The 18125-nt window shown below is 38.3% G+C and overlaps 4 protein-coding genes across 5 annotated transcripts; 2 read left to right on the top strand and 2 right to left on the bottom strand.

Annotated features, from left to right (window-relative positions):
- The first annotated feature begins 829 nt into the window (after positions 1–829).
- LOC5508065 (divergent protein kinase domain 1C) lies at positions 830–4341 on the top strand. Its single transcript, XM_032376811.2, has 3 exons — positions 830–1061; positions 1372–1576; positions 2747–4341. The coding sequence occupies exons 1-3, from the start codon at positions 882–884 to the stop codon at positions 3583–3585; spliced, it is 1224 nt and encodes a 407-aa protein (XP_032232702.1). The 5' UTR covers positions 830–881; the 3' UTR covers positions 3586–4341.
- Positions 4133–8539, bottom strand: LOC116615287 (DNA replication factor Cdt1). Of its 2 annotated transcripts, none has more exons than XM_032376801.2 (8): positions 7423–8539; positions 6902–7123; positions 6570–6798; positions 6243–6431; positions 5731–5886; positions 5239–5351; positions 4994–5082; positions 4133–4644 (listed from the first exon to the last, which is right to left on the bottom strand). In XM_032376801.2, the coding sequence occupies exons 1-8, from the start codon at positions 8463–8465 to the stop codon at positions 4493–4495; spliced, it is 2193 nt and encodes a 730-aa protein (XP_032232692.2). In that variant the 5' UTR covers positions 8466–8539; the 3' UTR covers positions 4133–4492. The 2 variants fall into 2 exon arrangements, with proteins under 2 accessions (XP_032232692.2, XP_032232693.2); XM_032376802.2 differs by having other exon boundaries at positions 6902–7120.
- Positions 8540–8729: 190 nt separating this feature from the next.
- On the top strand, positions 8730–13116 carry LOC5508056 (cytochrome b-245 light chain). Its single transcript, XM_001628619.3, has 5 exons — positions 8730–9067; positions 9823–9892; positions 10534–10611; positions 11216–11299; positions 12426–13116. Exons 1-5 carry the CDS (start codon positions 9010–9012, stop codon positions 12670–12672), a joined length of 537 nt encoding a protein of 178 aa, XP_001628669.1. The 5' UTR covers positions 8730–9009; the 3' UTR covers positions 12673–13116.
- Positions 13117–13223: 107 nt separating this feature from the next.
- On the bottom strand, positions 13224–18093 carry LOC116615290. Its single transcript, XM_032376812.2, has 3 exons — positions 16196–18093; positions 15204–15318; positions 13224–14833 (listed from the first exon to the last, which is right to left on the bottom strand). Exons 1-3 carry the CDS (start codon positions 16508–16510, stop codon positions 14367–14369), a joined length of 897 nt encoding a protein of 298 aa, XP_032232703.1. The 5' UTR covers positions 16511–18093; the 3' UTR covers positions 13224–14366.
- Between the last annotated feature and the right edge of the window lie 32 nt (positions 18094–18125).

The raw sequence follows: 18125 nt of genomic DNA, 5'->3' as shown, positions 1-18125 counted from the left end.
GACCGACTGAAGAGAGAACCCAAAAAGCTTTCCTACTTTGCGCACAATTTTAAACTAGTTTAGATAAAATTCACTCGTTTATGTATTTATGTATTGTAATGGTTTTGTTTGTTTACCAAAAGAATTTCAAGCTAGAATTCAAAGTCATACAGTCATAGGTATGGTTGTATTCATATTAGAGAGAGCAACAAAAAGTCAAAGTACCGAAGAGAGAACATAGCTTTTTGTCTGAGACTGCGCGTGCAGTTGAGCTCAGCCAAAACGTCAACACAAAGGTTGAATCTGATTGGCTCATCCGCGCGTCTAAAAATAGCCTGATACTAGGAAACGCCGTGACATCTATATAGCACCAGAACATGGGGAAGTTGATTGCCCCTACTTATGAGCCCCTGGTGCAGAGTTATGTTTCCTTTGCCTGTAGATGAAATATACGTTTTAGAAAACCGCCGTATTCTATGTAACATCGCTAAAGCAACCGCCCGTAGCTGAAGGCCCACTACTTTTCAAGAAATTGTCATGTATTTCTTATATTAAGCCCCCTCAGTTTTGTGGTACATTTCTACTAATCAGCCCTGCAACTTGAAAGGATGTTCCGCAGTCTCTGGTTTTGAGATCATCAAATAAACGATGAGACACAGCTCTAAAAAAACAGTCGCCAGCACCACCTACATACAGTGGCCTCAACTCTTGTTGATGGAGTCTATCTTCCAAAATTCTCATCGGCGATACTAAAGTCTGACTGTTTTTTTAGGCATGGGCCCCTTTATGTGGGACTACCACAGGTAGCCCACACAAAAATAAAGACGCAATATTAAAAATTACCCAGAAGACCCTGTGAGCGAGGTTTACAAACGGCGCCTAGCGCCAAATGTCTGTATCTGATGTTTCGTTATGGTTTGACACGATTTTCGCGAAAAAAGCGCGTTCTTATCCTTGGAATATGTTTGACATTTGTTTACATCGTTTTTGAGGCGTTCATGTGGTCTAATATCAATGGAATTTGGCAGAATGTGCAGATAAACTGCGAAACGTTGAACGCAAGACAGAAACTTGTTGATTTGGTATGACGTTTTGATGATGATCTTTCTTAGAAAGTTTCTTGTTATTGCAAAGCTTTTCTTCTAATTGGATTTGTGTCATCTGTAACTCCTCTTGTTTATGGTTGAACGAATTTGCTTTCAATTCGACATAACGGTTGCTGGAGCGTTTCGAAGCATTGGGATTATAAAAGCTTATTGAAATCAATATTAACGGGATATTGAGCATTGAAAAATGAGAGATGTTTAAATTGACCAGTGCATTATCATTTTACTTATATGTGTTCAGATACGCAAACAATATAAAACTTTTGTTTTCTTTTTTTTTCCACAGTGCATAGGATACCATGATGGACATATTGGAGGGAATCTTTGCCAGGATTTGTGCGTTACCAAACAGCTGGCAGTCTCTGACTGCCTGGCACATAAGAACACTACCATAGTTTTTACTGGAGTATGGAGAGGGGTGGACATTGTGTTCAAGACCAAAAAGTTGCCTCATCAATATCAGGATATCATAGAGATTCTGTACGGCCCAGGTTGGTAAAATCTACACAAATAGGGGAAAGAGATTAAAAATTAAACCCACCAAAATATCCCACTCCTCCCCCAGTAACTTGAACCCTCAATATGGGTAGCTCTGTTTAGCGACCATAGATATAGGCTGCTAAATGGAGGTTAACAAATATCAAATTGACCTATTTTTTTATTCTCTTGCAGCCCTAATTATATTATATTATATTATATTATATTATATTATATTATATTATATTATATTATATTATATTATATTATATTATATTATATTATATTATATTATATTATATTATATTATATTATATTATATTATATTATACACACACAGTAAACATAGTACAGTTGAAGCTCTCTGAGTGACCGCTCTCGTAAGCGACCAGCTCCGATAACGACCACGATCACGAATCACCGATTGAATTGTCACACAAACTCTGTAATTCTAAGCTCTCGTAAGTGACCAACTTATCGGTGCGACCAGCTCCATTAACGACCAATTTCAAAACACCAACTGAGATTTTCCTTCTATTTTTAAGTTCTCGTAAGCGACCACAATGATTATTGGCTTAACAACATCAGTCAACACCTGATAAACATCATATCAATTCATGCTGAAATTACATATAAAGCGGGGATGTTGTAATGTTTCACAAAAGCTGCCTTTCCAGTAGGCAACCATTAAAGAATTCCTTTGTCTCCAGAAAATGTATAAATGCAAGGAATCTCTAGTCCATTGCGAGCTCCACGATTTATCCTTTTTCCAGTTACAATAGCTATCCACTTGTTTGTTGCAACCTTTAGAAATAGGCTAACAAAAGATAGTCGTAGACGCATAAGATATTATCATGAAGAAAAGTCGTCGATATAAACGAGCATAACAAGCTACTTTGCGTATGATTAATTGCTATTAAATAAAACAACTCACTCTCATGATAAGTCAAATACCTAGTTTTAAAATCAAGCATTAAACCAAAATATTGCAGCTTTGTTATTATCACGATAACTTTTAGATTTCATTAAAATTTATTAAGCTCCCGTAAGCGACCAACACCTATTGTTCAATCTTGTGATGTCTTCGCACATTGTATGTTTACCATATTTTTATATTGCATGTATCCACACACCCTGATTGCTTATCACTACTTTCTGTCTGAGAACCTTTTTTAACTTTTCAGATAAAACAGTTGAAGGAGATTTCAGTTTGAAGTTGGACACTTTTGCTGAATTCCTAAGCTACCAGGTTTTAGACACTATCAAGCATCATAAAAACCTTGGACACCATTTGTCACCTGTTGAATTGTTGCACAAGATGTATTATCCACACTCTATAGGGCACCTCACACTACCAGATGCACAGCATCTATGGAACCTCATTCAGTTGGATGAATTTGTTAAGTTACAGCTTTTGCAAGGGACAAGCTATGTGCCTAAAACATATGGCTTTTGTGGGCAGTTTTATGCTGTGGAAAAAGTGCAGACCCTGGAGGAGTATATTGGTCCCTTTGCTCGACCTAAACCCTGGAGAACAAGAGTACAAGTTGCCAGAGAAATATTAAAGCTTTTTATGGGGTTAAGGAATACATCTATAGGGGCACTCACACACTGCGACATCCAGCCTGCAAACTTAGGGCTGAACACAGAGGGGAAAGTACTACTTGTAGATGTGGACACTTTATTTAACGAACTGGAGACAAAAGAGATAATGTCACAGGGGAGTTGCACAACAGAGAAAGACTGCAGATTCTTTGACTGTATCTCTCTTTGTGACAAAAGAGAAAATACTTGTGGCAGCTTCATGCTGACTAATAATCTACATGTTCTCTGCCGAGATCTGATGGTGTTGGATTCATGGGTTTCGTCAGGACTGCTAAATATGTCACCAATCTATGCCAGCAATAGACTGAAGCCCTCACTGCTTAAATGTCTGGATGAACGCACATTGCCGTGGACCAGGGTAAAAGTGGATGCATTATTTGATGAACTCCTTAGACTTCTCGCATTACCGTTAGAGTAAAAGCAGTGACAGATGCAGGGGTAATTCCCTCCGCCCCCTCATTCAAAACCTCTAGGACTGACTTCTACAAATTTATGTCCTGTTTTTTTTATAATGGTGCCCGTCCCCCTTTAACAAAGTAGATTAAAGTACTAAATTCTAATAACGAGATGATAACCATAGGAGTATACAGCTGGGAAAAAGACCCAGCAGTCTGATTTACCAGTGTATAAAATGCTTTTGGCTATACAGCACAAGAGTGTCAAAAACATTTCATACATCTTTGTTTTCTTATTGCTTGGCTAAATGTGTGTGTTATACACTGGGAAATATGCTATGCCAGGGGGTGGGTGGACTCCCTCTTAAAAAGTCACATCTACTCGTTGAGAAAATATAGATAGCACAATGTTACATTGTTACAGTAATTTCAACCCTCAGTCAAACATTTCCTATACTATTCTGCTTATTTTATTCTGCTTTGTTGCACAAATTTGGAGCCCCACCCTAGTCACCCCGTCCCTCTTAGGGATGGGAGATCTAGAAACATCATCTAACAAATACAAACTAGTTTTGTGTGGCATGGAAACCAAGCAAGCCATCTGTTTTTATTGATGGTAATTCCAAAGGATTTACAGTATAACTGCAAAAGTTAAGCTGTAAATTACAATTTTAGAACAGAAATTATAACTAACAATTGACAATGTAACTTCTATGTATAATGTACATGAAAAAAGTATTCACATTAAAAAAATCTAATGTTAAAAATCTTAGCTAAAATAAATTGTTTCTTTGATGTAGAAAGTTGCAATAGAAGATGTGAGATAATGGTATTTGCTAGTGTTATATGGCCTCCTGTGTCCAGTGATAATATATGATTTAATTAAATTGTACTAATGTACAAGAACACCAGGTTATTAGGAAAAGACAATCATTTAAGCTCCATGGTAACAACTTTGTTTATAACACTGTTTATGTCAGCTTTCTTGTTTATCTTGAGATATGGACACTTTCTCACAGTCACAATTGCAAGCCATTCTGGAACTAGCGTAGATAGTAGCTTAAGGTGCTGATCAACTTGAGCTATAAAAAATTAAGTTATTGTAAGTATACAATCTTAAAAACAGGTACAACAAAATTCCATAAACAGAAGGTAAGCCATTTTTTAAATTAAAATGGATTGTGAATGGTTTCAAAACTTGTTATAATTGGAAAAATTATTTAACTTTCGTTTTTCCAGTTTTTTTCCCTTCCTGCCCAAAGTGTTTTCTCTATCAGGTTTAAGATTAGAAATTCTTTATAGCTTATTTTGAAATCTTTGTCTCATATTTTCAAATCATACATGCCACTATCTAACATAGACCATTTATCTAATACTGTAGCAAATTAAGTGTGGGTTTTTTGTAATAAGCAAGTTAAATAAGATACTTACTTGATGAGAGAGATGTTGAGTAACTCTCAGAAAGCTTTAGAACAGCATCTTCTAGTGGAATTGCTGCTTTTCGTTCAGTAGTGAAATAGCTAGCATAGGTTAAGAAAGATTACGAGGCAAGTAATGTATGATAGAGCTCCCATGACCCATCATTTTGTTGATGCTTTCTTTGAGTATCAAATTTTATATTGATAACTTTGCAATAAAAAGCTTATTATTATTATTAACTATGTTAAAAAGGATACGTTTTCAGAATACGGCACAGTTCTGGGAGGCGTTCCCGCATGGTCATTTTTTTATCAAGGCCAGGATCTCTGGTTAGGTCTTCTTCCAACTTTTTTGCTTCTTTCTTACGAATCTGTTATCAGAATATAAAGTATAACCCATTAACATTACATATCATCATTGCACATTCTTCAACGCTTGGAGATTACTGAATGAACAGTACAGTGGAATATACTTTATATACAGTAGCTCATCTCAGAATTATACTCTACTGCTCACAAAGAACTAAGGCTCTGTATATGGTTATCAAGTTCTATTGAATTGCATATAATCAAAAAGCTTCACTTTTTTGTTTATACAGTTGGTGAGGCAACAGGTTAATTTATCAAATAACCATGTGGATTGAAATCTGTGACAATGATTTCTGATGGAGTGTCTCAGACTTACTATCTTGAATGGTCTGATTTATTCTTTGTGACTCTGCATAATTGATAAGTCACAGAAATACAAACCTTATTGAGCAGATCAAGAGAGACGCCTTTCAAAGCACCACTAGATGCCTTCTCAGGTGTCTTAGGGGGGCTGTCCACAGGTGTGCGGCTGAATGTCAGTTTGAGGGAGGGAGTGTCCTCTGTCTTTTTGGCGACACTGCTGAGTGCTTTTTCAACCTAGAAATATAATATATAAAATGTTATAAAATGTCACAAACAGCTTGACTCTTGGTTTTTAATTGGTCATGTGCCTACTTTTTAAAAGAATCATCTCAACCCATAACATGGCCCATAGGAAACAAGATACACAGCTACTGGTGACCATAGAAGCCCCTGTGTTTCTATTGGTCAAGAGCCTACTAAATAAAAGAATCATCAAACAATAGCATGGCCCATGGGAAACTAGATATAAAGCTACTGAGGACCATAGAAGCCCCTGTGTTCCTATTGGTCACAAGCCTACTTAATAAAATAATCATCACCCATTACATGGCCCATAGGAAACTAGATATAAAGCTCTTGATATACATTACCCTAGGTGGGATGTTTCCCCTTCCTCGATCAAGCACATCTTTGGCAGAGGTGAAAGTCTTGACAACAGGTGCCTCTGGTAGGGCACCCTGTTCAAGATCTGGGACCTCATCTAGCTTGAATTGAGGATGCCATCTGATAATCTTATCACTATCAACAGAAATGGGTTCTTCTAAATTCTGAAGAAATGTCTGCAATACAGTGAAAAATAATTTCAGGAAATGCTACAATCCCAACAATAAATGGTGTTTTTTTTTTTTAACTTAGTGGGACCCAATGTTGAGGGAACAATTTTATAGTAGCTCCTGGGATGGCAATTTAGGTTTTACCTGGTGGTGTTCCTTGGTGACTTTTAACAATGCATTCTGCATAATTTTCTTCCTGGAAAGAAGCTCAGACATGGTCACTGTCAGCCGGTTAGTACTGGAGTTCTCTGCTGGACCAAACTGAATGGTCAGGTTGTATGAGATCGACTTGCTGCTGTTACGGACTTGTTGTACATGGAATGCTGAGGGCATAAGATTCACAATCTGTGCAAGGTGTCTTCTTTCAAACCTCCTACAAGACATTAATAGAATAAACATGTGTAGAATGATATGATCTTTGCCTGTTAAAAATGTAAGAATACTTTTTTGAAGGAGTACTGGTGATAATAACTTACTTCCTACACATTTTCTGGACAGAATCAGTCAGCTTCTCAAAAGTGCATGCCTCATTCCTTTGTCCAAGAAGGTTAACCACTGTGTCGCAACAGTTGAAGATTTCTGCTAAGACTTTGTACTTGTAGGGGAGAGGTAAGGCTGCAACTGAGGTACCCGACAGGGGTGGTGTTGGTTGAGCAATGGTGTGAAATCTCTCATGCGCTGGTGCTTTCTTTGGACTGCTACAATGATATACATAATATGTTATAACAGGCCCGTAGCCATTATTTTGAACTGGGAGGGGGGGGGGGGGGGTTGTATTCGTTTACCCATTTAGCTGATCATTTTATCTTAAGTAGCTTGTCCTAGTGGTTCTCAATTTTCCTTCATCAGGGCGGACCTTCAAGTCGTATGGGGTGGTTCTTCCAACCCCCCCCCCCCTGGCTATGGGCCTGTATAATGCTGTTTATTAACCAATTCACTAGTTTTTTTCTCATTTTTCCCCATTTAACCCAGGTAAGTTGCACAACACCTGTCTCACCTTTTCTTTGAGCCTTCTTTAGACTTTGTTGATGTTGGGCATTTGGCTGCCTCGTGTAGACGTTCCGGTTTCTCCGTTTCTGTTGAGGCCTTAGCTTCAGCTGCTTTTGATTCCAATGATCTCATGTTCTTGATTAGCTGCCGGGCTCTCTCAAGCCCCTCCTTCGCTTTCCCCTCCGACAGCACCCCAGGGACCACACCCTTACCCTTAGACCATTGCTTGCCTTTAGATTTCACGGCATTGGCTTGCTTTTGCTGACTGAGTAGCAAGGCCGCTTCTCCGCGACTCAATAGTACTTTGTTAGCTTGCTCAGCGATCCATGGGTTGATTTTAAGACCTCCTGAATTTCTCTTTACTGTCTCATGTTTCAGGGGGGACTTGGTTATTTCATGCTGATTTGACTCAATAGTGTCATCGCTTGGCATAGGTGTAGACTCCTTTTGGCTCGGCTCAGCTTCGGAACCAGGCGCTTCTTTTTGTTTTCGAGTTCCCGAAGTTTTCGTCATTCGGTTACCTTTTGTATTATTTGCCTTTTCTTTAATACTTCCTTCCATTTTAGGTTGAGCAATTTCGTCTCTGACATCATGGGCACTATTTCCATCCTTCTCTATTGTACTTCCTGGCTTTTTCTCCGCCACAGCAGCGTTTTCAGGTCGAGTCTTGCGCTTTCTTTCAGACACTCCATTCAAAGATGGCGTCGCTTCGATAACATCGTGCTCATCAGAGACAGAAGTGACTTCGCTGACTGAGTTCGAAGACTCCTCGACCACTTTCTGCATCACAGACCTCAAGAAAACTCTGTGAATCTCATTGCCGGGTGCCTTCGTTGCCTTAGCTTTAGCATTTCTAGTTCGGGTTGTTCGTTGCTTCGGCTTTGTTGTCGTCGTTGTGGTTTTTGCACGTTGTTGTCTTCCTCTCACAGATTTCGGGGTTTCGGAAACCACTGATTCAGTTTCGATAAGCTTTCTTCTTTTAGCAGGGTGCACACCTTCTATCGGCCGCTTTCTTGTACTAAAAAACTCGGTCAAAGTCGGTTGGTCCATTGCATAAGTTGTTTCTTGCACCGAACAGATGATTGCTTCGAGAGCTTCAAGAGAAATTTTGGCGCGGACATACCACGTGACTATTATGATCGGTCAGCGGTATCATTTTTAATAAGAAGAAATATTGAGCAAGCTAAAATTAAATTAAAAAAATAAATAATAAAACAAACAATGGTCATTTAATAAATGGTTACTACCGATTTTGCCCTGCAAATTCTTTCTTATCTTTTAGGATTTTTTAACTTTTACTTTAGAGTGGTAGTCAATACCTAGTCGGAAATAGCTCGTACTGGAGCCGAGCCATCACACGAAACGCTGTCCAGTTCAGTTGGTATCGCTTTTAATCCTTTGTATTTCGTTATCAGAAGTCATTTCTTTCTCGGATAAGTACTTTTTGTAGCTTTTACGTGTCCTACCAGCAAAAATGTCAAGAATCTAAATGATAATTCGTGAATTTGTACACGAAGCCAAAGTCAACACGAGGAAGTAGTAAGCTTATAGGTTAAGCACAAGAAGGAATTGCAGTCATCATCTCTCCCAAGTAATGGGACATACCGAGTGGGCAATGTGGGCCAATGAACAGGGGGTGATAACAAGCTTTGGTGAGTTTTTAATGACACCATGCATGCAGTTTTATTTTCTCTTCTAGAAGTTTTCTCTTCTAGCATGTTTCCTTGTCGTTTGTTATGTGCATTACTTAATATGTAATAAGTAAGCTTATGTTATACTTATGTAATTTCTTACCCATGTTACCTTATCGCCATGTTAATTGAGAGAACACGGTTGTCCATTAAGCTTTGTAAATTTTATATAAAGTAAATTTGTCAATTTGTGTTTGTTTTGATACCCATGGCGTTGTTATTGTTTTGATCTCTTTCTCAAGTGTATTTTTATTAATATGGGGTGAACCAGTTTAATTGTTATCAAATATTCTACTATCCTTCTCCTTCCCTTCACCAGTATTTAATCATGCAACAGATCCCACAGAACAGAAATACTTTAATGTTTGTTGTTCACATGTAATACAGGGATTGTTCTTGCATTTTGCAACATTGGGGCCACAGCCACGCCCCTGCTGGTCATTTCCTTATAAATTTTTTTAATATTTTTTTTGGGGGGGGCATGTGCCCCAAGTGCCCCACCCCCTGCTACAACCCTGATATATCAGCAATTTTCATTGTCACACATAAAGCTGCAACAACCCAAGATCACTACTGTAAGATTCGAAAGTTCGATTATAAGAAAATTTTGAAATTATGATTAAATGGCTAAATTTCAGTGATTTCTCACATCAGATCATAGTAGCAGTTTTATTATGATTATCATGCTTAAAAGATATAACTTTCCTTTCGAACAGTTCTAGCTTTAGGTGGAACTTTGGGAGTAGCCGGAATGTTTAAGAAATATGAGTTTGGTGCATATTCAATGTATCCTTTTTTTAAACACAAAACATCTAATGGGGTGTTAGATACTGTAATGACACACAGTCACATTGACATCTTTGTGGAGCAAATAAAGTATACAAGAAACATATGCTCTGATTGGCATTAACTTCACTAGCCAACCATGATGACAAAGAATTGCTTGAGTGCACATCACAACATTATGGAATCATCCTAGTTATAAAATAAGTTTCAATCAAAGTCAACTTCTTAAGACTTTGTCTTGGTAGCCACTGTAGTAAGTGCACTGTAGACAATTTTCTTCAGGGTTTGAAAGAATGAAAATTGTATTTGTATTGTCAATTTTATAGTAGTGCCGTATGCCAACTGTCTCCAGGTTTTCATGGGAGTCTCCAGCTATAATTTCTTTATAATATGTACTAATATACCCCCCAGTTAAATTGGTCTTGATTTCTTTATGCAGTTTTAGTTAAATATAAAACAAAATATCTAGGTTTTAGAGTTTTCATGGTTGACAGGTAAATTACAGCACACAGTGAAAGCTACACTACAAGAGAGACTTTTATATTTATATTATTATAAGAAATCAGCTCTGAAACTCAAACTCCCCAGCATTATTCTAGTTGACCTTAGTTACATGGTTGTCTCCTTGACTTTAAATGTAGAGCACTAGGTGTACTTGTTTTTCTGATTGAATACCCAAGAGGAAAGAGAAAACAAGGAAAGAAAACACAAGAGAGAAGGTATGACAAAAGTGTTGATACAGTATTTCCCCTATTTGATAACCACTCCTTTGTTGTTATTCACATCTGAAATACAGTGGTCTGTTGATAAGAAAACTTCTGAATAACCACCCAAGACTCAAGTCTTATATTTTTATTATCAGTATTTAATTGAAACTAAATCAGTAACTTGTTTGAATGAGCTAACTAAAACAGATGCCTTTTCTGACTCGGTAATCTGTGGGAGCGTAAAATTGCAGTGGGATCAGCCTTCTTTAAACCACAAATTACCTTGCCTTTCTACTTGAGATAAAAATGGTAAACACTAGCTGTGAGGCTCTCCCCCCCCCCACCAACCCCACCTCTCTGACTCCTCCCCTTGTGCTATCCATTAGTGCCTTCTTATAGGTCTGCTATCTTTTAAGCTATCTTGAGCAAATTGATTAACTATAATATCTAGTGTGTGTGCTAATTTTTTGTGAGTATTCTTTCTTTGCTATCTCCTACGGAGTAAAATGGGTACTGACTAAACTATTTATTTTCACTTTGAGCATATGTGACATTTTTAAGAGAGCCTTCCCCCTTCCCCCTGTACTGTCCTCACTTTTTTCCCCTGATATTCTAGTTACCAGAGATGTCTTACAAGGCTGGTCAGTGGTCTCGGCATTGTTGGCAGGAATTACTATATCCGATTCGTATTCTATCTGCTGTGAGTCAATACTATGTCCAATTTGAGTCTATCTGCTGTGAGTCAATGCTATGTCCAATTTGTATTCTATCTGCTGTGAGTCAATACTATGTCCGATTCGTATTCTATCTGCTGTGAGTCAATACTATGTCTGATTTGTATTCTATCTGCTGTGAGTCAATACTATGTCCGATTCGTATTCTATCTGCTGTGAATCAATACTATGTCCAATTTGTATTCTATCTGCTGTGAGTCAATACTATGTCCGATTCGTATTCTATCTGCTGTGAGTCAATACTATGTCCAATTTGTATTCTATCTGCTGTGAGTCAATACTATGTCCAATTTGTATTCTATCTGCTGTGAGTCAATACTATGTCCAATTTGTATTCTATCTGCTGTGAGTCAATACTATGTCCAATATGTATTCTATCTGCTGTGAGTCAATACTATGTCTGATTTGTATTCTATCTGCTGTGAGTCAATACTATGTCCAATTTGTATTCTATCTGCTGTGAGTAAAGAAAGAAAACTGTAGTGAGATTGGAGACTGAGACATATTGCATTGCACCCATGGATACAGAGCTGTAGCAGGTCTCATATTATTTGAGAGGGGGGGGGCAGGAACATTAAGAAAATATTTGGGGCACAGCCACACCCCACTGGTCATTTCCTTGAATTTTTTTAAATATTGGGGGGAAGGACTAGTGCTCTGACCTGTGCTAGTGCCCAGGGATAAAACCATGGACTCACAGTCCCGTATGTAGAGAGCCAGGATTTTACATCAGCAATTTTCATCGTCACACAGTAAGCTGCAACAACCCAAGAGCACCACTGTAAGATTTCATAAGTTAGATTATAAGAAAATTTTATACAGTAATGCTTCACTTCAGGTCATAATTATAGCAGTTTCATTATGATTATCATGCTTAAAAGATATATTTTTTTTCTCTTGAACAGTTCTTACTTTAGGTAGACACAGAGCTGTAGCAGTTTTCCTTTGGAAGAGGGTGGGGGGGGGGGAGGGGGGGCAGGAACATTAGTAAAATATTGGGGGCACACAGCTACACCCTACTGGTCATTTCCTGGGCATATCCCGTACCACAGAACTATCGTACCACTCTAATCTCACGTTGCTGTTTTTCAGCTCTTGTATTCCATGTTGCTTCTTCTTGCCCACCATATTGGGCGGCTTCAGCCTGTTCTTCACCAGTATCATCTACCTCTGTGCTGCACTATCAGGAGAGAAATGGCAGCCCTGCCTTGACAGCAAAGCGGACAGAACACCTGGCATCAACCCCAGTCATCACCCGACCGTGCCACCACCCCGTAACCCCCGCTCTCAGAGCCTCGATAACCTAGGCGTCAGCTCATCTTCTGTCAACAGAGTATGAGAATGCTCATACAGAGATAATTTATTACATGAAATTTTCGTGGCGATAAATGTTTCTTGATTTTTAAGTAGGCACATATTTCGCGACGTTTTAATTTCGTGCTTGCGAGAATTTCATGTACTAAGATACTTTTGAAAGGAAAAAGGTTCACCTACTTTATGATGCTTATGTTAAGCATCTATGCTCTATACTAACGTCATTGAGATCATAGGCTGTTAACTAATTCACATAGCCTTCCATATAGTCGTAACAGTTGTAAGGGTCGTAACAGTCGTCTAGGGTTTGCCATGAGAGGTGATTTTGGAGGATGCTTTGATAATGAGATTCATGACGTTGTCAAGAAAAATGAGGAAATACTGTATTAATGTAAGATGGAAGCAAAATTTAGTTGTGAAAACTAGGGAAAATACCAGTTTATACAATAAATAAAACCCTGCTAGCAGAGCTTTCTTTCTGTTTGTTTCTATCAGTTCACTTATCCGTGTCGCGTCTGTTCCTTCGCGTTCTCAAGAAACGAGCGAGGTGGAATAGACAATGTATTTCAACCTCTCAATTCAATGACCTTTATTTTTAGTAGACCATAACATAATATCTTATATACCATACTGAAAAGAGCAAAAAATGGCGAGTTTTCCCAAAATGAGGTCTGGTTAACTTCGGTAAGCTTGAATTTTTGCATAGAGGTTCCTTATGTTATCTAAACCAACATATCAAAAGGTGTTTTTTTTCTAATAGATTCGTCTTCGAGATATGAGGCTTGAAGTGCAATTTTCAAATGTTCAAAGTATGAATTCTCCTCGTTTTTAGGGAGAAGTCGGGCTCATCAGAAATTAAGGAAACTTTGCGCGCGGTAATATCTAAATTTCATATCTTATAAATTTTTTTAAAATTTGGAATTAAGCTTTTGGTCAGAGAAACTCCTTGTATGTGGAATCTTGAGCTTATATATTGAGAATTGGAAAATTTCATGCCATTTTTTTTGCTCTGTCACCAAACTGACATTCTGCGACTTTGAAAACAAAGTTTTCTCTGCCTTTGAGGGGAGGCGCGTGACCAGGATTGGCAAAAAAGGAGGGGGGCGCCGTCATAGGTATCAGGGAAAAAGCATAGTTTTTAAAAATTCCTTAATAAGAAATGATCCATTTTTTTGCCACCAAAGGGGGGGTGCGCCCGCAACCCCCTGTCTACGCGCCTGGAGGTTATGAATATTCGCACTTTAAACTCAACTATCTTTTATTCGCTAAATCGAAAAAAAGGTCTTAAACGTATCTTTGCTTATTTGAAACTATGAAAACGAGTTTATTTAATCAAGACTAGTTCAGAATTGAGAACTAAGGAAAAAGTTATTTTTGGTCACGTTCTGCTTGACTTCAGGACGTCGTTACAAGGAACCTTAATAGAAAAGGTATGACATTATGGTCAGAAACAGAAAAATAATCTAAGGACATTCATTCTACAGTAGGGGACGTAGTTAAAAGAGTTTAAAGGGAAAACGTCCGCGTCCTAAATTGACTTTGAGTCTTCTCAAATGAATATCTGACAGAACACATTTTCACGTGCTTCTATTGAATTCTCAATCCAATTCCATAAAGTTTTCTGCCGCCGTCGTCCACGTTGTCGGTGTCGCAGTTGCTTAAGGTGCTTGTTGGGAGTCTGATAACCTAGGCTGCCCCTGTTCTTTGATTGGCCGACTTTTACACGTACCAGGCGTAAACGTCAATCGTCTCAATGCCTTCATTGTTATACTCACTGTCGTTCAACAAGTCCTGATTAAGCCACACTTGAAACTCCTCTCCTGTATACACGGGTCTCGGGGTAGTTAAATTTAAGTACACCAGATATGGAGATGAGCCATTGTACCCAGGAACCTTATATAAGTACGCGTCCTTTATCGACATTTGAGATAGCTCCGGAATGACAAGATTTTTGTTCTTGTCTGTTATTATAACTGCGAGTCTTTCGTCAGCTGAACCATCCGGGCAGCGTGATTGCCAATTTCCTCGACGTATCGGGCCACTGCTGTTGTCCACTGACACAAAACCGGACACATGTACCAGTTTAAAGGTAATGATTTTTCCGGTTTCTTGGATTTGGAATACACCTGGTTGATCATCACGTGCGCCGAAGGACACGGGATGGCTTGTGACCTTAATCCATTTGGCTAAAGAAAAGCACATCATTAAAGCCCTTATTGAGTGCTTCTATGGATCTCACCAAACACGCGATACATCGTGGAATGAAAAACAAGTATCTTCCCTATCGTAGGCAAACAAGTTGGCGTGCTAAACAAACTGAAAAACAACAACTAAAACTGATCCTTTTTATTTTGTCTATTATCTTGGGCTCCCCGAGATGTTTATAGTTGAGACATGATGTTATTATACCTGGATCCTCTAGTAATCTCCTACTTCACTGGAATTTCCTTTTTCCTCGCCGTAAATCAACATGTATGATGTCTCGCAAATCACATTTTGAGGAAGCTCAAATTTGATAACGCTTTGCTGGATGAAACATACATTTTTTAGACATACCTGTTTCACAGTCATCTCCGGTGAGCCCCTCCAGGCAGACACAATGGTACCCAACCCCTTCAGCGTTTACTATGCACCGCTGCCGTTCGGGACACAGGACCCCCCTGCATGCCGTCTTTCAATATACAACAGAAAGTTTGACAGAGATTTTGTATAATATACCATTCTATATGTCTGATCAAATAAGTCACATGTTCTGGTTGGTAAATGTCTGTAGAGGATTTAGAACTGTCAGCTATTAAACGTTAAGCCTGGACATCATGCAATTATTTGTTTACTTTTTAAAGATTCTTAACTAATCTTTTGCAAATGGCATGGGCAGAAGCAATTCTCTTGAACCAGTATTCCTTTCGGCGGGAGTTAAACGAAGTTAGTCAAAATACACTAGACAACAGAGAAACCTGTAAGCAGCTCTTTAATAGTCCTCTCTTACAGTCTTACTCTTTTTATTGATGGCTTTATACGATTTAAGACTCATTATAGAATATTTTTAGTAATGGGGTTTAGAAAGGGTAAAGAAATGGTAAAGTTTTTTTCTTGTAATGAATAAAGAAGATACAAACATCAATTCTGAATAAAAAGAAAAATTTGAATGAAAAGCTTTCCAGATTGGTTTAGCACAGGTAAGGGTTTAAATCGATTCCTCGAAGGCGAATTGTGTATGTTTGTCTATTTTACAAAGCAAATAAGTAGACCCTGAATCATTTGAATTGTTTCTATCTATATATTTTCTATTTCGGTGTCTTTTGACTTACCAATTTGCTCACAAAATATGCTATTTAATGAAAAAATAACAAGAAAAAAATTATAGGCTGTTTGAAAGCAACAGCTATAATCAAGGTTTCAAAGAAACAAAAAAAAAACAGGATGTACATTTGTTTTTCTAAACTCGAAACACCAAGTTTTAATAATCCTTGAAAAAAAAATATTTTTAGGATCGTGGGGATTACCTCGGAAAGGTCAAGAGAGCTGAGATATCTCTTGCTTCTTACCGTTTTGGTAAAGTGGTGAAAGTCCTTGGATGGGTAGAATTTCCCTTTCTCTTGCTCATTCGTTGTACTAAGCAACTGGCAAAGTCGACTGGAGCCTTCCGCAACGACAGCAATATTGAACGATAGGCAGTCGTCTCTTCTCGAGCAAGGTAAAGCACACTCCAAGTCTGAAGCAACAGCCGTTGTTGCCACTGCCTTTGTATTTAGGAGGTGGAACGGCGTTATCTCGAATATCTCCGAGCGACTTGTTTCTGCCTCGGACATTTTAACCAGCAAGTTTAAGCTTAAGACAATGTAGAGACTTAGCGCCTCCATTTTTCGTGAACTTGTGCTCTTATTTTCACTTAACGCTACGGCTCTGCTAGTTTTCCTTCCATTATTGATTGGTGTTGTAAATCAAGCATGTTTTTGATTAATCAAAAGTGGCTCGAAATTTATTTTGATATCATGTAAACCGGGGCACTTCCCTAATGCCGATATCACATCTGAAAGCAAGTAAGAAAGCTATGACAATTGCTCTTACCCGATTGGCTAGATTATTTTCTGATGATGCTGATTCTATACTCTGATTGGCCAATGCATTATCATACTAGTTTCAAACTGTTCCTTTTCAGGATCTATGGTATTTAATGTCAAGAATGCACTCATTTCGTGTTTCCCTTCTTTTGTTCTTGCCGTTTTAATAAGCCAAATTTTCGGAAGCCTTATAATACCCACGACAAACAGTAAGATAATGAAGTTCTAGAATGCAAAGGTTCGTATCAAATGACTTTGCGAACGGTAAATAGGTATTAATACTACCGGTTGAAAGGGGAAGCTGATGACACGGCATTGTTTCAGGTGCTGAGAAACAAACATCACTTTATAACAGTTTTTTTTAATCCCTAAGATTAGCTTACAAGTCTTGTATTATACCTAGCGTTAAATATGACCCTCTTACATAAAACCAAGATGCGATTTTAATACTTGGCACAACAATAAACGAAGAAAAGCGATTAGAGGACCAGATAAGGATTATATTATCATTTCTTTGAGAGAATGTGTTTAACAATACAGATGAGTGTAGAATATCCTGCGAATTTAAAAGGGGTGTATTCGTCCCCTTGTTTTTCACGAAGTGCTTTTTAGAGCATATATGTCGAAGGTAGGATCCATTTTACCTTCCTTTAAAAAACACAGCATGTGTTCCACGCTCCTTAGGCGGAAACACCACAGGGGGCCCAGACACCACAGGGGAACAAACTCAGGGTGGTGTAATCACTTGAAATCGACTCTACGTGCTCGCACGTCTATAATCTTAGCAAATTCTTCGCACCTTCATCAGCCATTTGCACGTAGATTGTAAATCGATTATTCAGACCTTTTATGAGTGCCATCTATAAATTGAGACATGTCTCTCCTAATCTCTCCAATGAACGCGTGGGATATTCGGTAAATTGTCACATTATTCCCATTAAATAGACTTTCATTTCATTTACAATGGAAAATTGAATCAAATTCGGGACGGAAAACTCGATATCCGACGGTAGCTTACTGAGTTTTTTTTTTCATGCTACTCTTTAACGGATAGATTTGTTGCCCGGTTTTTCTTTTTTGTACCTACCTTTTAACGGGTTTCCTTGTTCGTTTGTTGTTGTTTTTTTCCTCCTTTTTTTTTTGCTCAATTTTTGGTGCTCGAAATTTAGGGGGAAATTTCTCTTAATATTCCTCAGGCCTGTACCTTGAACCTTCAAATACTATGCTTTTTCTATATGATACCTATGACTGCGCATCCCCTCTCCCCTCAGCCAATTCTGGGTACGCGTCTGCCTGCTGGCTATAGGTGCCTAGAGTACAAGTTTTAACGCAAATTAGGATGCCTTTCGTTTAATCTATTCAGAATTTTAAAATTAAAATGAGACTATCCTTATTCAAGCGCTCCAACGATTGT

The sequence above is a fragment of the Nematostella vectensis genome, chromosome 13 (genome assembly GCF_932526225.1).
Source record: "Nematostella vectensis chromosome 13, jaNemVect1.1, whole genome shotgun sequence".
Classification (NCBI taxonomy): Eukaryota; Metazoa; Cnidaria; class Anthozoa; order Actiniaria; family Edwardsiidae; genus Nematostella; species Nematostella vectensis.
Note: the sequence above shows the minus strand (reverse complement) of the source record. Positions and strands in the feature narration are given on the sequence as shown.